Genomic DNA, 20,842 nt, shown 5'->3' on the forward strand with positions numbered 1-20,842 from the left:
GAACTTCAAGTGTAATATAATAATCCATAACCACAGGCATGTGAAGCACGATATGGCGTACATGAAAACAATGCAGGACGTGCAGAAGTGCCCATGGAGGTATCCACTAATCCATATATTCTTTAATAGGGATATTCAGGATAAATGTTAAAACTAACTAATATTAAATAGTAAACCGTGTGTAATACAGTGTAAAACAATTCAAAGAAATAAAAAGATTAAGTTAAAGTGATTTAATGAGCAATAATATTATGCAACTTAATGACATCATTAAAAATGATTTTTTCAATCTATCTAAATCTACTCGATCTACTCGGTAAACTTGACTTCAAAATATACGAGTTGATAAATTACTTCTTGTTGTAATCAACTTATTTTTCAAGGAATATAATGTTTTTTGGATGGCGATTCAAAATTTTCTTCTGAAAATTATCTGTTTTTGTTAAAACATAATTTAACTAGTCTGATTATAGACGCGTTGGAATGTTTTTCTATGATGATGTGATAACATGTAACCTCAATTCTCCAGCTGGAGACTTTTCCTCGAGAAGTGGCATTCGGTCTCAGTTATACTATATAAATACGAAACTGATACTTAGATGAGGTAAATAATAAATATCATCAGCTTTTTAACGAACGAAGAAACATTTTTTGAAATGAATTGATAAAACTAAAGAAACTATCTCTGGACACAATTCTTCGACTTAATATTCAATACAAAACAATAAAAAAGTAATAAAATTTGTAACAATTGTATGCGAGAGAGCACAACAAATAAAAAATTATTAAATTAAAAACAACTCAGATTTCTATACACTAAAGATAAGAACTGGGACTTATTTATAGAAGGCCGGAATGATTGTAGCTTTTAACAAAGTTCCAAGTTGTTGGAGTTGAATTTGGTGTGTTAATGGTGGTGCAAAGGTTGGGTCCTTGGTGGTAGTCAAACTCCAATCTGGCAGTTGTAGAACTGTGAAAAAATAAGATAAGAAAGGGAACGGGAACACAGATGGAATTTACTAAAGAAGGAACGAGTAGATAGAACAGATTTGAATAAAAAAGAGCTTATGCCCTAACATAAAAAAATGGATTCATATTTTTAAAAAAATAAACCATATATGAATCTGGTCCATTCAATTCGTTCTGTTCTCCAAATAAATATTAATACGATTAAGAGGAAATTATGAAAGATTATATACAAAAAGTAAAGTTAAAAAGATATTAGAAAAACTTACCAGTGAATATGAATTTATTGTAAACCTCAGTAGATACCTGATTTTATTGGATTCTTCGAATAGAGTAGGAGGTCGATAACAAATTAATTTTTTCAAAAACTCGAACGTTAGAAGAAATGAATCAAAAGTGACTACAGTGCTACAAGAAGTGAACTAAGGAATATTAAAATATTTGAAGAAAAACGTAACAGGCCTAAGATAACCACAGTTGTTGATGCAGATATAAACAAGCCTCTGCACCTTGCTCGCTTCAACGATTGTTACTATACTTTTCACTACCAGAATTTTGTTGCTTGAGCTATTATTGATCTTACAATCATGGTGTATATTCCGCTAAGTATACAGGAGCTGGATCCACACTCTTTTACGCAAAATTATGAGATTTTTGGAAATATTCTTGATGTCCTACAGAAATCTACAAATAAAAAATTTAACTGTTGTATTTCTCATATCTTCTGCATAAAAAGGATCGATTTGTTGAGTTTTCATATTAATAAGGCATGCTTCATAGAACATTTTTATAATTTAGGAAGCGTTTGCACAATTGCAGGATGATTTGATTAAAGGTGTCTTTAACCTTTAGCAACATTTTTCAATTTATAAAATAAAAAGTGTCTTGAGCAACAAATTTAAATTGTTCGAGCTTATAGTTAACAATACGAGATATTGGTGTTGGGCGAACCAGGAAAAATAAATTGTTTTTATGAAGGCTGGCGTAGATTTTTTGTCGATCACTAGATTCAAACCTCATAGAACGTATGTGGGATATAACTGTAAACACTACTATCAACAAACTCTGCTGCAGACAATTCACGTAGTTGGATATTTTTAGAACGAAGTGTCACAAGCAGACATCGGCCCTGTTTTTTGCCGATTCCTAGGCGTGTACAGAAATGTACACGTTAATAAAATGTCTTCCAATTGCAATTGTTTTGTTCTTGCGTGTAACAATTCGAATGTCACTGATGTAAATATAACAAATAGATCTTTTTGGGAGGTTTTGGAGTTAGTTAGATTTGACGTTGAAATGATGGCATTTCAGTGTTCGAAATTTTTACTGAAGTTGTTTACTGTGAAGAAACATACTCCCATATATTAAGTAGCAGGCTTTTCTCCTTCAGACAATTTATCCCCATCTGACATAATCTAATTGAGGTTTACATTCAGATTGTTTTGTACAAGAATTAGGTTACGGAAGACAGCAATACCTAATTAATTCAAGTAGTTGATTCACTCATTATTTATTTTATAATATGTATTATTCAAGAGAATCTGCATCAAACGCTTTAGAATTAAAATGAGTATGATTTTTACGAGACACCAAAAACCTGGAATGTTTTTCAAACTCGACATTGTAGATATATCTAGTTTAAAAAATCTGCACGTCGTTGACTTCTTGATAGACCATAGGAGGAGCAAAGCATTACGTATAAATATCACGTTTAAGTTGATAATACAAAGCAACAAAATAAAGATATTTTAAATGAAGAAACTACTATTTTTTCTGTTGTCAAGTGATTTTCTGTATTTTCCTTATTCTTTCAGCATTCCAGTAATTTAGTCTCCTTCATTCCATAATTTTAATTCTATTATTTTATTTTTCGTATCCGAACGGTCATAAATTTTCAAGATATAATGACGGACATTTCCATTTCGTCTAATTTTTTCTATATCTATAGCAACACATAAATTAACCTCTTTTTTTTATCTTTTTATTTGTATAATCTAAAGAAAACAAGTAAATATAGGTATGTTGTAAATTTATTTTCATGATTTAAAGTGCCGCCCATGAATGGAGTTAAGTATTGCGTGAAGATGATATTTTCTCTTTGAAGTCATGCCATTCTCCAATTTAAGATCTTTTTTCTTTTGTCATGGAATGCTGTTGGCATCTGCTATATAAATTGAAGTTGCTTTGTGTCATTTATACTTATTATTTTATTCGCATAAATACCAAACAGCAGAACTGTATTTATTTGGGGAAAATAACGATCTAGACTGAGTAATATTCAACAGTTATGAAAGTAGTGATTTGTTAGTTGAACAAAGTGAAAAAAATACAAAAAAATCCTTTGTTGTAAGCTGCTAAGCCGACCAGTGACGTACGCAAAAGTGTGACTATAAATTAATTAAACCAAAAATATATTTTTTATCACAAATTTATCAAAGGCTCGTTTACAAAGCGAGAGTCGGCGAGAATACTTAAAAAGCCTTGACTTTCGTAACATGCCGGTGAAGGTTGGTGGTGGAGTTTGGTATATAAGATCAGGTGGGGTGGGGACTCGGAATATGTAAGATAAAATTGCGGAAACGGACGGAGGCGGAACTATGCCTATGCGATTTTTGACCATTATAATGTTCACTGAGCTTATCTTTATAAAAGTGTTCTGAGCACCAAGAAGCAGAAAAAACGTCTGAAAATTATAATGAACTTTCAATCAAGCAATTTAACCTAACAGATATATATGACGAAATTGATAAAGGTGCTTAACATTGTGGTTCTGGGTTCGAAACTAAAATTCGGCATTGATTTGTTATCAATTTGGGAAAAATATGGGTTGGAGTCGTTTCAAATTGATGGAAGAGGTCTTTTGTGACTAACAAAAAACCATAGACATAAATAGAGGATGGGAAAATTTAGATGTTAGATCCATCTTCAAGAAGAGTTGAGGAGTTTAGTGCAGCGTTAGATTCCTGGTTCGAGGGGCATATACTAACCCTAAGAAGTTTGATGTACAATAAACAAGCTCGTGCGACAGGATAGAAAAAGTCATAACATGAATTTGGCAGTCGCAAGTTCCATAGTCATTTAGGGCCACTGGTTGTTGAAGAAAATAGAAGGAGTTTTAGAAGATATGAGATTAGAAGTTTATCGCGAAAATCGCGAGTTAAAGAGACATTCTAAAGATCTTAAAATATGTGGAAGAAGATAAAAGATAAGCATAGATGGCGTGCTTACAACTGCTTGGCAGAATACGGCTATTACCATCTCCAAACAGTGTGTCTTGATCGAGATTTCGTGTCTCGGGCGTGAAGATTCATGGCAACCAATTCGTGCATACTTCCGTAGGTAATGTAAAAAGGAAAACATACCCCGACTATGTAGTTAATTACCAATGGTGACGTTGGTTCAAGAAAAATGATATAGATAAGTTTCAAGACTTCTAACACAGAATTATAGACTATATGGCTATGTAGTCTTTAATATTTAGGTTGTTCCGTAAAATTCTTGGTGTGCTCGGAAGTTCTGGTTGCATTTTGTTGAGATATAATGTTTTGTAGCTGAAATCCATTTACTTCTATTGTGTTTTTATATGATTTCACGGCTTGTGAGTCTTTCAGCAGATCCAAATTGATATCATCAATCAGAATGGTAGGATTCTTCTACTGCTCTAGCAGTTTATCTAGCTCTGTTGTAAAACCTCCTCCTCGAGTCTTTCTGCAATCGTGCACTGCATTGTATGATGGTATGTTGTAACTATCTTGCTCGTTGGTTACATCCATGTTTCTGTGAGCACTATTAAATGGATAGTTTTGTTACTTGCTAATAATATACCATGTAGATCACATAATTTATTCCTTAAACTTCTAATATTTATGTACAGATTTTCAAACACAGCCATTTCAGGAATTTGAGTTTTTGGTTTTATTTAATATCACAGTCAATAAGGTAAAGATGAATCATAGTACCATGTCTTCTCCACACCTGATCCTAGTTGGTCGATCGGTGCCTTTCTTCTTCAGATATATCTTGCCATTCATTACGTATGCTGCACACATTCGTTTGAATTTTCACCTGCTTCAATGTTGCTTGTTTTACAGCTTGATTTTTTAACTTAATAAGTATTGGTGAATCATCCTTTTTGCTTATTGGGTAGACTTCTCGTATATCAACATCCTGAACTTTCATTTTCATTACATCTAAGACTTTTCGACAATTTGTTTCGGTTCTTCTTGTTGTTTCGGGATTCCTACAACAATTAAATTATTTGCTTTTTCCAGTTGTTCTATTGTATCTAATCTTTCCTCAAGCATATTCACTCGATCCTTCAACTCTTTGTTTTCTTTTCTTAAACTCTTTACCTCATTTATAAGGTCACTTTTGACACCTTTATGCTCATCGAAGAGCTCTGACAAAAACTGGACTGCCTGTTTTAATTCACCGATCTCTGTGCGGAGATACTGCTGGAAAATCTTTTTCTCGTCCATTGTTTTGGTTTTTGAGTGTTTTTTCTCAGCTCTAACCCCACTTTGACGATATTTTCGCTAGTTACCACTCCTGCTTGCTTCCCACAACTTGGGTGAAAGCTTGATTTACAAGTTACACAGTCAAGGGAAAATGCTACTCTCAGGGCCGGATTAAGCTAGGGGCTTGGAAGGGCTATAGCCCCGGGCCCCAGGTCCAAGAGGGCCCCATCATTTGGAAATCATTCTGTATTTTTTGATGTGTTGATACCACAAATCTAACGTATTGATATTATTTTGTGAATTTTTCCGGGTTTTCGAATTCCTTAAGGGGTCCCCGTCATTATTTTAGCCCCGGGCCTTATAAATCTTAATCCGGCCCTGGCTACTCTCCTTTTGCAATATCTACACCTTTTTACGAAATTTTGAGAATCGACTTTGTTTACATGAGACATAACCTACAATACAAATATTTCGTGTAATTTAGTAAGAATATTAAATTTTGTACCAACCTACTACTTAACCGGAAAAATTCATTAAATCTTATCAAACATAATTTTGCGGAAAACTCCAATTTGGTCTTATTTAATCAATGTCTATTCACAGATTACAGTAAACGTCGAGATAATCCGTTTATAAAGGTATATAAATAAATGAATAATTAATGTGATTTGAAACAGAGTGGTGACCTTTCCGATAAGAGAGGGAAACGATGAGAGAAAAAGAGAACGATGCATTCACACACACACACACACACACACACACACATGACCGACGGCGCCTATGACGCAACAGTTAAACATCTCCGGGTAGTCGTAAAGTGCGCTTTGTAAATAATTGGAGCACGGTGATGATTGAGACTACGGTTGTCCTCCTCATATACGCATGAGATGGCCTGGCGACTCACAGACCAGCCAGTCAGTTGTTCTGGTGACGTAGAAGATCTTATGGTAGACGCTGCCACAGACAGAAAAGAGGTAGAGATGGTTTTGTAACTGTTATTTTTTAACGTCTGCGTACTACAGGGCATACGTATATTATAAGGGTCGAGGATTGAGAATATCTACGTGGGTTGTAAAACGGGGATATTTTTTTTGTTTTGCTTTCAAAATTAAAATCGCTTGGATTAAAATGAACGTCTGAGTGATTGATATAATGGAATCTTTTTTCGTATTATTTTTAATTTGCAAGATTAAATTGTAGCTAATCATTTAACGATTGTATTATTTAATTAACGCTTTTTAAAGGTAACATTGTTTAAATTATGTCATGTGGTAAGAAAATGAACATAACAGAATCTTGAATTAATGTAAATGTTAACACTAGTTTGAGAAAGTTGCTTTGAAGTTAACTGAACATTAATCTTATTTTGGAGATGTGCTAAATTTGCTAAAAAACCAAATCGTTCAATTTATTATTTGGTTGTTTGTATAACTGATTTTAGTCCAGTCATTATATATACCGAATAAGATACATTTTTAGAAAAGGTTTATTTCGAAATAACAACCTAAATTTCCTTGTGAATTTTCTGCCATCTTTTTTTATGATATATGTTGAATGTCCTTTACATTTTTTACCTATAGTTTATAGTTATTGCGTTATCGATCGAAAATCGTTTTTGTTTTTGTTTTTTTTGTCTTTTTTGTTTTTAAATTTTTGAGAAAAATTATAAAACGCACCGCAAAGTCCTGTGCTCGCTCTCTTGGTTGTATCTACACGTCGAAATGGATGAAGCGGTTGTTTGTGGAATTAGTTCAAGGAAATAAAGCACAAAAGGGAAAACCTAGAAATTTCTGGGCAGTAAAACGGATGCAACAAAGTGCATTCGATTCGGGAGAGCCTCGGTAAACTTTGTGATCAAAAATTAAGAATAAATAATGAAAATTGCTAGAAATGAGTTCAATTTAACTATTCAGGGGTTTTCGAGGTTGCTGAATACGAATATCATGATAGAAAAGGAGTACGAGCTACCTAGCGCCCTTGAATTTTACCAAATAAATATATCCTAAGGGTTTTCGATATCGCTTAACACGAATATCACAACGGCGATTACCTGCGAGCAACCTATATCGTTTTAATGAGCTCGAAAAGAGTGCAAATGTGACAAGATCAATGCAACATGAATCCCACTGATTGAGGATGACGACTAAAAGAACAGCATTCGATCCCCATGAAAATGATACAATTTCCTGGCTGGCCACGCATCATGAATATCATATTTTGCGGATGCAAAACCGATTGTGACAATACATGTGAATGCAGGAAGCATGGTTTACACTGCAGTGTGGCTTACAAAAATTGTGCAAACTAAGAAACAGAATTATAAAACAGGAAAAAAACAATCATTAACTCACTGTTTTTTGTGAAAAATGCGAACCTCGTACACTCTTTTTGTCGTGATATTCATGTCAAGCGACCTCGAAAATTCCCCATGTGTATATTTGGCCAATTTCATAACGAATTTCCACGGGGCTCCAGAAGAAGATGTATAAACCAACCACCTTAGGCACCGGGTACCTCGCAGGTCATCGCCGTCGTGATATTCGTGTTCAGTGACCTCGAAAACCCCTCGATTTATATCTATTGGACCAATTTCATAACGAATTTCCCCATGCACAAATGTAATTTTCATTTCATATCCAAAATGTTTGTTTGCTGAGGTTCTCCCAAATCGAATGCGGTTTTTTGCATCTAGATTAATCTTACTGCTACAAAAATTCCTAATTTTTGAGTAGGGAACAATATATTTGTTGTCGCTTTGGTGGTCCTGGCTTGAGAAGTTTTTCCACGGTAGACTATCCGAGTCGTAAAGACTCTTAACACACAAAGACATGATGCTGAAACCCAATCACATGATAACATTTAGATAAACAGAAAAAGGCTACAATAGACTGATCTTCCATGATAAATGGATCGATAGAACGTCCCCTTAGGATGTAACTACAGTTCATATGGAAGTAAACAATATCTTTCCAGCAATTGCACGAGGATATATTATTTCTTCAGCTACAGTTCAATTTGTATCTGGTGGAGTGGATTTAACTTAATATTGTACATTCAAGGAAAGTATATGCTGAACTTTGACTGGGCTATTGTACTAAACGTGCTGTGGAGTCAATGTTTTAACGTTGCATTTAAAGAATTTTCTTATGTTTGCCATTAAGTTCGGCGCAAACATATGTTCTTGTTAATTCAATGGAAAATATTGGTATTGCAAATTATAATTTGCAACCTTATTTTCATATAACGGGAAACAGCGAGATGCAGAGTCAACTAAAAATGTAATTTATAGGCTTTTCAGTTTAGTACCAATCTAACTAAGGACGCAAAATGGTTGCTGCGTATTGCATTTTTTATCCATGTAGTCTAAGATATCTTCTTCATCCCGCATTGTATTAAATATGTTTAATTCTATAGGACATTATCAATTTTTTCCCTTCATGTATTCGATTCAATAGGAGAAATATAATCGACACTAACTCAAACGGCAGAGATCAGCGTTCTGATTATGTACCAAGAAAAACGAGCTCACAATTATCCCAGCTGCTGATTCGGGTACTGTTACAAAAAAAAACCTTCATGGCATTAATACGTACATACATTCATGATGTGTAGAACCCATATAATAAAATGTGCTTTTGTAAGAAATAAATAAGGGCTTATCCTATCAAAAATGTATCTCAAAAGCCCTTGCTATTATGCTGTCGGACTTTCAATTTCATGTTTCTTTCATAGTTTGTTATTTATGTGTCGCCGCGTCCTGTAGAACGTAAAGGGAATTTTTTTACTTTTAACACAAATGAATATGTGATAGTTACGAGCAGTGGTGTCGCCAAAAGGGGCATTTCCCCCAATAAATGTAATTTTTTTCACTGTATTCCTACTTAATCAAATAATATTTACAAGGAGAGTTAGAAATGTTACAGTTCCTGGAAATTCGTCATAATTTAGGAACTAGTAGTACTTCGTTCTAATTTCTCTAGCAAAGAGTCAAGCCAACTGATCGTTATCAAATTTTTTTGATATCGTTAATCGTAAATATATTCCTGCCACTCAAACAGTGACTGAAAAGTTGTATTAGCATCCTGGAGCGGCTGAAGGCCGTGTTGCACACGACCTAGCCAATACAGGTTGCATTTTCCACCTGGAAAATCCCCCAGCTTATTCATCTTTGGTTGTTCGAGAGTTTTTGCCAAAAAATTCATGTCACGAAGGTCCAAATGATGATAACAGGGAATCTTGTAGGTGAACGGAGATTATTTTGTAGGTCGATATAAAAATATTGTGTAAAATTTTATTGTTTTTTGCTATCCCACTTATCGTATTCCATTTATCCAACAATTTGTTTAAAATATTCTGCGGGGGCATGAGTATCTCATGCATTCGAAAAAGTTGTACTTCGTTGGATCAAACCGTTTATCGTACTTAGATACATTCGTCTTGTATACTAATTTTGAAGTAGAGTACATATTTTTGATGATATCTGAGTTCAGTTAGTTGTTGTCTTCGATAATAATATTACCTGTCCATAGTTTAAGTTTTTTGCTTTAGCCATTTATCAAATTTCCTGTCATTTGTCCAAGGTTCCTCTGCAAACTTATCTTTTGGTTTCTCTTCGTCTTATAAATACTCTTTTCTATATATATAAAAAAAACAGAGGAAAATGGAGTAGAAGAATTAGAGCTTATGAGTTAAAATTCCCGATAAAAACAAAGTGGGTGTCAAGAAGCACTAAAATGAGATTATATACGAGGTGTATCCACAGTTATGACTTCCGACATAGCTTACGAAGTTTTGTAGACATTTATTATAGCGTGGCACGTTTTTTTTGAACTATTGACCACCAAGGAAAAATTTTAGGTGTAAGAAATGATGAAAGTCCGGGCTGTACGCATTACGATCAAACACAGTCAAATTCCCGAAGGGTCGGGCATTATAATTATATATAATTTTGACAGTAATCCTCGGCGCTTGTTCATTTCCTGTCTTAAAAATGGTGCAGATGAGTTTTCGAGGTGTCAAAATTTTCTTAGTCTTAGCTTTCTTTAGGGACGAAGTATGCCTCCATTCCATTGATTGCCATTTAGTTTCTGGAGACTCGTTTCATTCTCCGTGACTATCTGAGAAAGAAAATCGTCACCGTTTCCATTGGAGCGTCTCAAAAAAGCATTTTGGGTATCCAGGGGATTGCGAGATTTGCGGAAATTTCTCAGTAAGAACACTAATTGTACATTTATAGTTTTGTTCAAACAAAGTAACCAAAGACGGACTTCATTCCTCATCGTGCACTTAATCACATCCTTCTTAGCATTTTGTTAGTAAGACTCGCACATTTGCCGAAAAATTTCACTTAGTTTAACTTTCTTTGAGTTTAGAAAACGAATCATACATTTCTTCTCCTCGAATCAGGGTAATTACAGCAAATGTGGAATGAGGAAAAGACAGAAAGAGTAATGGAAGACAAAGAAGAAGTAGTTAATATTTGGAATTGAGAAGAAAACTGTAAACATGGAAGAACGGAAACACAATATGTTGATAATTGGAGACAAACGATTTTTAATATAAGAAAAATACCAATCTTGTTCTATATACATAAAACATGTGGTTTAATTTTATTATTTTCAGTCCGATATCTCCATCCTTTCATTAAATTTGTGTATGGTTACCAAGCCTAGTCTAACATGGATAACTATTAATTTCTTCGAAAAGCTTGAATTACAAAAGAAACTGTATCCTATTTTTTTTTCTCCCTCGTTTTTAGTGAAAGCAGCCATCGTGAATTTTCTATTGTTTTTAATCCCCTAAAACACGTTTGTCGGGTTTGAAGGGTCTAGCATGACCTTTTATACCAGATGCGGGGACATCGCCACCCTTCTCTTGATTTCAAAAGTCTAAGCCCGTGAAATTGTCAACAATAACAAGCCCATATTTTTTACTGTTCATTGATTCCTTTCATTTCCAAACGCGTTTTTTTACTTATTCTTGAAACTAACAAAAAGAACTCTAATAATTACGTCACATTTCAGTTTTCGCACTACTGACATTTTATAAAAGTAATGAATAAAAAAATTAGTGCTTCGAATATTCATTAGTATATGACGAATATATTGGTTCCGAAAGAAAAATCCCAGGCATAACTGGTAGAGGTAAAAAAATAGAATTTTAATGTGATATGTATATGTAAATGACTATTTATATGCTTTAAAAATATTATCTAAACTAACTTATGAAACATTTATTGAATTTAAAACTTTATGAAGTAAAAGAATAATGAAAAACTTTGAGATAGAGGTAAAAGCAATAAATTGAGAAGTTCAAATTTCTATATCGGTGTGGTTTCACACACAGAGAATTAAGAAGTAATTCCGATGAAAGGAAATAAACAGCGTCGGAAAAATGATGAAATTATGGGTTACTAGAATCCTATTAAATTGTTAAAAGAATTATAAAAATATCTATCAAGTGATTTTTGGAAAAAAATTTGTAGAAATTTCACGTAAAAAACTCAAATTAGAATTTCTAATGTTACGAATTCGAACAATCCAATCTAAAATCTATAAAAGGCACGGCTATATCAATTAAATACCCCTAAGCTATAATTAAGGATATTTCGTTTAGCAGAAATAAATGTTTTTGGAATTTGGAGGTTTTTAAAGGATACCCTACTTTGACATAATCAAATGAAAATTTTCTTTTCGAATATGGCTAATCATGCCCAGTTAGATTAGATTTAGATAACCTAACAAAACCTATTCCAAACCTTAAAAAGCAAATCTGAAATCAGATTTTTATTTTGCGTGGAAGATTAGTACAAAAATATTTTAAGAAGAATGACCTCTAACCTAAAAATTACTATAAAATCATGTACTCAACATTGTTATAGACCATAAAAATTTTGTTTATTCGTGGAAAATACTTTGTGAAAGGCCTGCTTTTTATTCTCCACGAACAAGTATTTTGTGAAGTTGGTTTACATATGGCTGTTTTACAGCCAAGTTTTGTGAAGAAGCTCAACAAATAAATAAGAGGTTGATACGACGGTGATTTTATTTTTAGTTTCCGCCATAGTATCTGTCAAAATTTCACATTTATCTGTCTGATAGATTAGTTTGAATACTCTTATGAAGAAAGCTGTTTTCTTTTCTTGATTAAACATACATAGGCGAGGAAAAGTCACGTGAATATTATTTTGAAAGTACTCAGTTCCATGGAATGAATTGTAACTTGTTCTGTTTTAAAAAATGAATGAATGAACAGGAATGATACGGTACTTCCGTCATTCACTTCTCTAGAAAAGGTTAAAAAAATCAGTACCCTAGAATAAAAGGACATGAGCTAGCTAATGAAGTAAATATTCCAACAGAACAATTATAAAATATTTTGTTATTGAAAAAATATCTACAAGGTGAGTATCGGGATTGCTGCTCATTAAAAGGACTCAAATTTAGCAACGCAAATTCTAGACCAAGAATCGTCGCCTATACATTGATGACCCTTAACCTATAAGGAGTCCATATATATGGAATTCGTCCACTTAGTTCCTTAAAATTTTTTGTATGAATAATTCTCTATTATGGTCATAATCTGGCTCTGTATTGTCTCTATCTCGGGTCTCTTGGACTCCAAGCATCACTCGAATACACTCCACATCTTATCGATCGCTGGAAAAATATTTGTTTTAACGAGTTAGCTCTCACGGGCTCAGTGGTGTAGTGCTTAGAGTGGTTGATTAGGTTAGGTATGAGGATGATGTCGTGGGGTACGAGAATGCAATTGGATCCTCGGTATTGTTGACACAGACGGTTGACTTGAAGTGTACCTAGATAATAAACATTATAGTGACACTCTATTCCATATGAACACTAAATTTATTGGCTCCAGGCACTGAAATACACACCGATGAGTACGCAGCATACTAGTCAAGATCCTGGGGATGGAATATGTGCAAAAGACTGTGAATTGCAACACCCGCGGATTGTAAACCCTCATACGGGTGCTATTGAAGGCAACTGGAAGCACTTGATACATGGAGTGATTTATAGGGGCCACAAAAAGGATGAATTTACATCGAGATGTGAAACGAAGAGGAGTCGACCCGTTAGGCCAGCTATACGAGGACATAAAGATAGTGTATCTCACCGTGGACTGTGGAAGGTCACGTGGTTGTAGCTGCAGTGGAAGTAACGAAATTCCGCTTTTTTAAAATTAAGGTTAGGTTAACATTTGGTTAGTTGGCCGAAGGTGATTCGCCGCGAAGTTAATCTACGTATCGAAAAGTCCGAAATATTGTATGAATTTCGTTATTTTATACACAAAAACTCAAGGAAAAACAATGAGATCGGAGACTTTGAGTGATATATATATGGATTCCTAAGAGGTCAAGGGTCATTACTGTATAGATGGGGCCGTCGGGTCCAGAAGTTACATTGCTAAACTTTATGCATCAAAAGATCCATCGCGTCAAAATTTACAACTCAATAGTCTTTTCTCTTCTCAGGTAAAAATATTTTACAGTTATGGAGGAGATGTTTACCAATCACTCGAGGGAGAGGTATAGCATTCTACGGCGGCGGGTGGTACCCACACCCATTTGGATTCGCCACACCTTCGTGTATAATTAGGTACTTTTTTGTTATGGTTCATGAAATTCAATTGAAATTATCAAAAAATGTTATTAGAAATTCCCCAGAAATATCCTGTAAAATATTATCAAATTCTTTTGAATTTCATTTTTCTTTATAACACTATCTTTCAGTCTATTTACTTATGGTTGTGTACGTTTCCTTTCTCATAATTGCATTATACGAGGGTTGTCTGAAAATATTAGAAAGAAATAAGATTTTTTTCATTTTTATTTTACAGCATAGTGCCCTTTTATATTCTTTAAAATATATCAGCTTTTGTGTAACGCCTTGCAACGTTTCCCTTTACCATATCGTGCAATGATACTTGAGGGTCTCCTGTTATTGTTTTGATTTTTTGTAAATGATCACAATTCTTCCACAATATCGTCTTTTGCCACATTTCCTACTGATGACATCGTCTTTGCCTTTTTTTGTCTTTGCAATTGGTTGCTTTTGCTTGTCAGGAATGTCGTGCTGTTTTTGGATATTTTGTGTTGCCACCATTTTCTTTTATATCTTAATAACTCTCTAGCATTTAGAATCGCCTCCCTAACGTGGAAGATTTCATAGTCATGACAAAATAAACAAGAAGAATGTCATCACTTACTGTTTTAAGTTTTTTGAGATTTTGCCATTGCATAAAAAGTTGATACTTGTGTTCATATCTCGACCTTGATTTGGCTGGTAACAAATCAGCACTGGATTGTACCGCTAGCTCTATTTTGGATTTCCTACCGAGTGTATTTTTGAAAACTAACATGAATTGAATTGACAGAAAATAAAACAATTTCGATACTGGTAGGATGTATTATAATTATCTATCCTTTTTTGCAGTTTTTACAGATAAGTATAATAAAATGTATCGTTCATTACACGTCCAGAAATGGATTTTTCCGTGTTAGGCGAAGAATTTGTCACGCACATACGGAAAAATCGTAAAAATTTCCAGACTCGTAATAATATAACACTATTTTGTGTCACCTCAAAATGTGTCATTTTTATCAGTGCGTAAAAATTTTCATCTATTGGTTCGGCTTTTTTCAGTAGATTTTTTTCTTCTTCAAGAATATTTTTCGACATTAATCCTAGCTACCATGAATTTCGAAATTTTAGGAAGGTGCTTCTCTGTTTTTTATTTATAAAAATTTTTGGCACAAAAAATACAGAAGTTTATATCCCACGACAAATAAATCGTCAACCATAATTTTTCACAGATAATTCACTTTTCAACTGGACTATTAATCTATCAAGAAAAATAAATTCTCATACAAATGTAAACAAATATTTATCATTTACATTCATTCTTAATATTTTCTTGTTTATAAACATTATTTTATCATTTCTTAATATAATTTAAATCTCATGTTGTATACCTGGTAAGTAAACATTTATTTGTTAAAAAGTCATTAAGGAAAATATGGTAACTCTTATTCCTAGGTTATTTTATATGTTTAGTTGACAAAATCTGAAATACACTTTCTTTTTTATCAATAGAATCGCCCATACGTACAGTGAACATTCAGAATTTTTCCTTTCCCTAAGCTTAATCAGTTTAAGGTTAGAAGAAAATCATTCATGTTTTATGTCACGGGCATTGTACTGATAATACCCAAAAATTCCAATTTTTGTTATTGAAAATGGCAAAATATCACCCACGCGAAATACGATATGCCGCTAATAATTATCTCAAAAATCACTTTCACATTCAATTTTGAACTGTACACGGGAAAAAATTTAAACATTTTATAGAAAAATCTACAAAACTGCTTATTCCAACAATAAAATATGTTAAGACTTTATTACCTACTTTCAAAAAAATTAACAAAAAATTGTTACATTTTGTAGTTTGTAAAAACTAAAAAACAAATAGAATAGAAGTCGTTTACAGAGTAGAAGGCACTTTCCAGTAAATATGCCATCAAATTATTGCCGAATGCAGGAAAAGATGATTTGTTTTCAATTGGCAAGTGATTGTGCATTTTTTTGCATTATAAAATATTGAGCACTCAACTAATTCTGAGCGTGGAGTAGGTAGGTAAAGGTCGTATAAATTAGGCAAACGAATTCAAAGATGAATAAGGAAGGAAAGGTCAAAATTTTTAATCTTAAGATTGTTAAGGAGGTGGATAAGTTTAGTTCTTTAGAAACTGATCTCAGCGCATTTCAAGGAATTGTCCACAACAACCGCTAAGAATTTTACAGATTCAACGACGTCAATGGTGATGTTGTTTAATAAAAAAGACTGCAATGTATTTTTATATCACAAAAATTTGATTTTAGAAACATTGCGACAGACGATTTCCACCATGATTTAAGAGTGATTAGTTCACTAGATATGGTCCTAAGAAGTGCCGAAGAATATTCTAAAAACTGATGTATTCGAACCACCGATTAATAAATTTTCCATTTCTATTGTTACGTGACAAACATAAGTGGATTTCACTGAAAATGTGTAAAAATTTAATACTTTCTACGAAATCATAAAACTAAGTATCGAAACTGTAAAAATTATTTTTTTTCTTTAATAAAAATTCAAATTCACTATTATAAAATAATTATTTTCATTTCGAATGTATAATTTGTCATTTTAAATAGATATATTTTACTGTATTTTAACGAAGACAAACGATGAACATAAATAAAATACTTCCGGACAGTTTGATCAATTAACTTCCATTTAACTTGGCATTCTCTCGATGGTAGAACTAGTGTTATAAAATAACGACCGCGCTCATCTCCGAGGAGTGTCGCGGACATCGATTTCCTACCCCCTCCACGATCCTGGGTGCTACGCTAAAGTATGGAGCAGGAGAATCAGTCAGTCGAGGACCGCAGTTCGGTCAGTAAGTGCGATGGCCACATGTTATCAATCGTATGAGTTATCCTCTCCTCAGAGGACAGTGCAAGTGCCTATACAGAAAGACTATATGAAACCTCTTCACGTGGATTGCAGTGTAGAATACGAATTACCGAATACGGCGAAACCGCCGCAAGGCGTTAGGAATGAGCCTCTTCTGATGATCCATCCCTGTTATTTCAGGAAGATCGAAAGCCAGAGGAGAAGTCCATTCATCAACAATCTTCCACCTTCTAGGCCTCCGACAACGACCACTACAACGTCTGTCAAAAGGAGAATGCCTAGAGGACAACAACTTCCTCAGCAAGTGCCACAACAAGCTGCTCAGTATCCTGTTCAGTATTCGACGACGTCAGACAGACAAATATGGGAGTTAATGCCACCTTTAGTGCCAATTACTTCGGCCGCTCAGCCTTATTGCAAACGAGAACGTCTAATGTCAGCCTGTGGACAAACCTATACATCGGGAAGTGATTCCGGTCATTGGCCAGATCCTGATCATTCTCCAGATCGCCCCGAAGAAAAACACATCCTTTCGGGAAAATATAGGCAGTATTTGAGGGCCCATAGACTTCATCCATACGTTAGTTCAGCAATTCCCTTAGGAACGACGTTTCCTCAAATCCAGCAAGTTTGTTATAATGTCTGATCACTGTGATATGTTAATTCCGATTCGGACTGGTCGAATGCGGAACCATTTGCCTCATCTGTGGTTTCCATAATCTTCTTGTGATAATAGTGTGTAATTATGTGACGACGACGAAGGGCACTAGAGGCGCGTGCGCTTTTGTCCGGGCGTGGTAGTGATCCTGATAAATCAGCTGTAGCTGTGCATTTTAGCCTCCGTCTCCTTCAGGATTTTTTTTTGTTTTCATTGGAATATCATCTATATTATGTGAATTGGAGTTGGTGGTATATGGGTGTTTCTGCCATATTTTTTTTGTGAACACTATCTACCAATCTAATTTGAAAAATTGAATAAAAAGGTACCTACAATGTAGTATATTGTTAACAACAAATTCAAGTTTTTTATTAATAATTATGACAATTGTTTTGCATTTTTCAAACAGTACATAGGTACATAAGATTCGCACTAGTTGGAAAAAATTAACTAAAAAAGGCTTAGTATCAATTAAAAGGTGAGTTTTACGTTTACATAGTTTATTTGATGAAGTTCTAGAAATTTGATATTTAGGAGATTAAATTTTGCGATTACTTAGTTTTCTTTCTTGTGGCCTAAATTTTACTTTGCAGAAGATTTAGAAAAAAAAAAGCGATTTCCAGAATGTAGAGCTGAAATAAATGTTAATATATACTTTTTAAATGTAAATATTAAACTTGTGATTTTGGGAAGCAGTGTAATTTTCAAATTTTACTTAAAACTGAATTTGATATTTTTCCCAACTAGTCAAAGTGATTTTAGTAATTTCATACCTGCTAAAAACGTAGATTAGAAATTATTATAATCAAACATTTCAATAGTGATTAAAAATTGTTTCATCTTCACTTTCAAGTTAATCGGGGGTTTAACATTTTTTGAAATCGTGGCGATTAAAGTGTTTACGTAAGTCGTTTGCTTTTGCTAATCAATTCGCGATATAATTGAGTAATATTTAAAAGGAAATATTAAATAGCTCAATTTGCTGACCTAGAAAATTATGCTGTTGATGTTGACGTCCGACGGAAACGATGTAGAAATTAGAAAATTATTCCAATGAAGTAAAAGATATAATTTACACGATAAAATGGTACCAGTATGTTGCCCTATTATACAGTTTCGCAAATATTAATAATTAAGGTACGCTCATTAAAATAAAAACAGTTATTAGTTTCTTTTCATTTTATGAGTAACGTTTCAGCTATTTTAATTTCATATTCAGTGATATGACTAATTATTAGTAAATGTTTATTATTATTATTAAGAGGGTTAGTAATCATAACAGCTGCTGAACGTGGGTTCATAATTATTAGTAAAATGGTTTTGGTTTTCAGACATAGACACGACAATGGAAAATCAACATTTTCATTAAAAACTTTAATATTTTGAATTTCAAACTAATTGTTCTCTCAAATTAGGTATGTGATAATCAGATTTAAAGTGAAAATAAATATGATGAATAAAATCATTAATAAACATACTTCTATAATTGTAGAGTGGTTATTCTTCAATTAGAGTCATTAATTATTAATGCATACTTACGTCAGTGGGTTTCTAGAAAACTTATTAGTCCGATATTTAACTTTTACTCAGAAATGATGTGTTTATATTAAATTTGCAATGTAAATAGTTTTCAGTATAGAAAATTATGCAATAAAAAGCTTTGTAAGCAGCTGGAAGATCTTTGTAGATAAAAAAAAATGTAAATCGGTTCATAATTGTAACTTTGGAAACTTATTACTTCCACTTAGTATATTACTTAATATCAAAATTTATTTAATAATTAAATTCTGAAGCGTAATACATCCATTATTTTGATTTTGTAATTACAATTCAATTTTTTTCATCCTTTGGTAAATGGTAGTTTGATGTAATACAATATTCTTGTGCAATGGATGTAATTAACTTATGAAAACTTTTAAGCAACGGGCCAAATGTTTTTGAAATAATACAAGAAATAAAAATCTACAAAATTGGATGAACAGAAATTTTTAAAAGAGAATAAAAATATTATTAAGTGAAGTATTGAAATAATTTTTTATATCACAGTATTAATGAAATCTAGTGATGCAAATTTGAATAATATTAATATTTTTATCATTTAAAATTTTAGAAAATTCGCCACGACTTTTCAGGAAATTATTTGGAATTAAAAAGACTGTCAAAAATCTAAATTATTTCTCTACTAGATATCTTACATTCTCTGAAATTTTATAATTGTATTTTATCCCGAAATAATCTACAGTTAGATCGGTATAATTACGAGCCTTAATAATATATTCTAATTTGGGATTGCATGTAATAATTAAATAAAAAAAATTAAAGTTCCACATTTTCGTTTCCAAAACCAAAGAAATGTTATAAATTACGTAAATAATATCTGTTGTTTTGTCTTTTCGTATTTTAAAGTTATAAAAATATTATGGAATGCTTTACCTTACTTTTCATTAAACATTTCTAATTATATAAGTCAAATTTCATTGAAATAATCCAATTTTCAGCTTTCAGCAAACTTTATGAGAACCAATTCAAATACAGATATTCTTTTTCAATTTATCATTATTAAAAAAGGAGATAACATTGTTTGAGGTATTGGAAATCATATTTTGAAAACGGGACTATCTCTCTAGAATCTGCAACGTTGATATAGTTTCTGATCCCACTCCCAAATACTGGATGTTCAAGAAACAGTAGATTTAAGTAATTTCCCTGTCCGTTATCAGTCAGCTGTTGTGTATTGAGAATTAGCAAAAAAAGCTTTCGAAGTATATCCTATGTCTTTCATCATAACTTAGGCTAGGTATAAATTAAAAATACACCAAAAAAAAAAACACCTATCGGCAGAATATTTACGGGTTTAATAAATATAGTTCATTAGACAATACATGTTTGCGTCGTATTTCTGTGCATTGAAAAAAATCTTAGAAAGCATAGTTTTTTAACTGACATTTTTCTTATTTAACTATGGCTTCGAAATCGTTCTGTAATCACGTATGCTTAGTTTTAAAAAAAAGTCGCACCCATCGGAATATTACGCCGAACTCTTCTTGTCTGTTTTTTCCGAAAATTCACGCAAATGCGATTGAAGTCGAATAGAGCTTTGCCCGTGCGCCTCATATCTGCGCTTTTTGAGGGTTTTGTTTATTCACACATAAAATGTCACATTAATTGATTATTTTAAAGAATATTACGTAAGTATTACAACATTAAACGGAAAGTCAAAAAACGATTTCAAGGTCCAAGTATTGGAACTGCTTTCGTACTTCTTTACGTGCCTCAGTTT

The 20,842-nt window shown here is 33.0% G+C and overlaps 1 protein-coding gene across 1 annotated transcript; it reads left to right on the forward strand.

The window, feature by feature from the left end:
• The first annotated feature begins 6,310 nt into the window (after nucleotides 1-6,310).
• On the forward strand, nucleotides 6,311-20,390 carry LOC130891784 (uncharacterized). Its single transcript, XM_057796747.1, has 3 exons — nucleotides 6,311-6,397; nucleotides 13,302-13,494; nucleotides 16,790-20,390. Exons 1-3 carry the CDS (start codon nucleotides 6,311-6,313, stop codon nucleotides 17,548-17,550), a joined length of 1,041 nt encoding a protein of 346 aa, XP_057652730.1. The 3' UTR covers nucleotides 17,551-20,390.
• Nucleotides 20,391-20,842: the final 452 nt, after the last annotated feature.

Source organism: Diorhabda carinulata, chromosome 3, assembly GCF_026250575.1.
Source record: "Diorhabda carinulata isolate Delta chromosome 3, icDioCari1.1, whole genome shotgun sequence".
NCBI classification, from domain to species: Eukaryota; Metazoa; Arthropoda; class Insecta; order Coleoptera; family Chrysomelidae; genus Diorhabda; species Diorhabda carinulata.

Excerpts from the sequence above, each read along its gene's own strand:
- LOC130891784 (XM_057796747.1), top strand. The coding sequence starts at position 6,311 with ATGGCCTGGCGACTCACAGACCAGCCAGTCAGTTGTTCTGGTGACGTA. Across the intron at positions 6,398-13,301 it reads CTGCCACAGACAGAAAAGAG|GCACTGAAATACACACCGAT; the intron begins GTAGAGATGGTT and ends TATTGGCTCCAG. Across the intron at positions 13,495-16,789 it reads GGATGAATTTACATCGAGAT|TGTCGCGGACATCGATTTCC; the intron begins GTGAAACGAAGA and ends ATCTCCGAGGAG.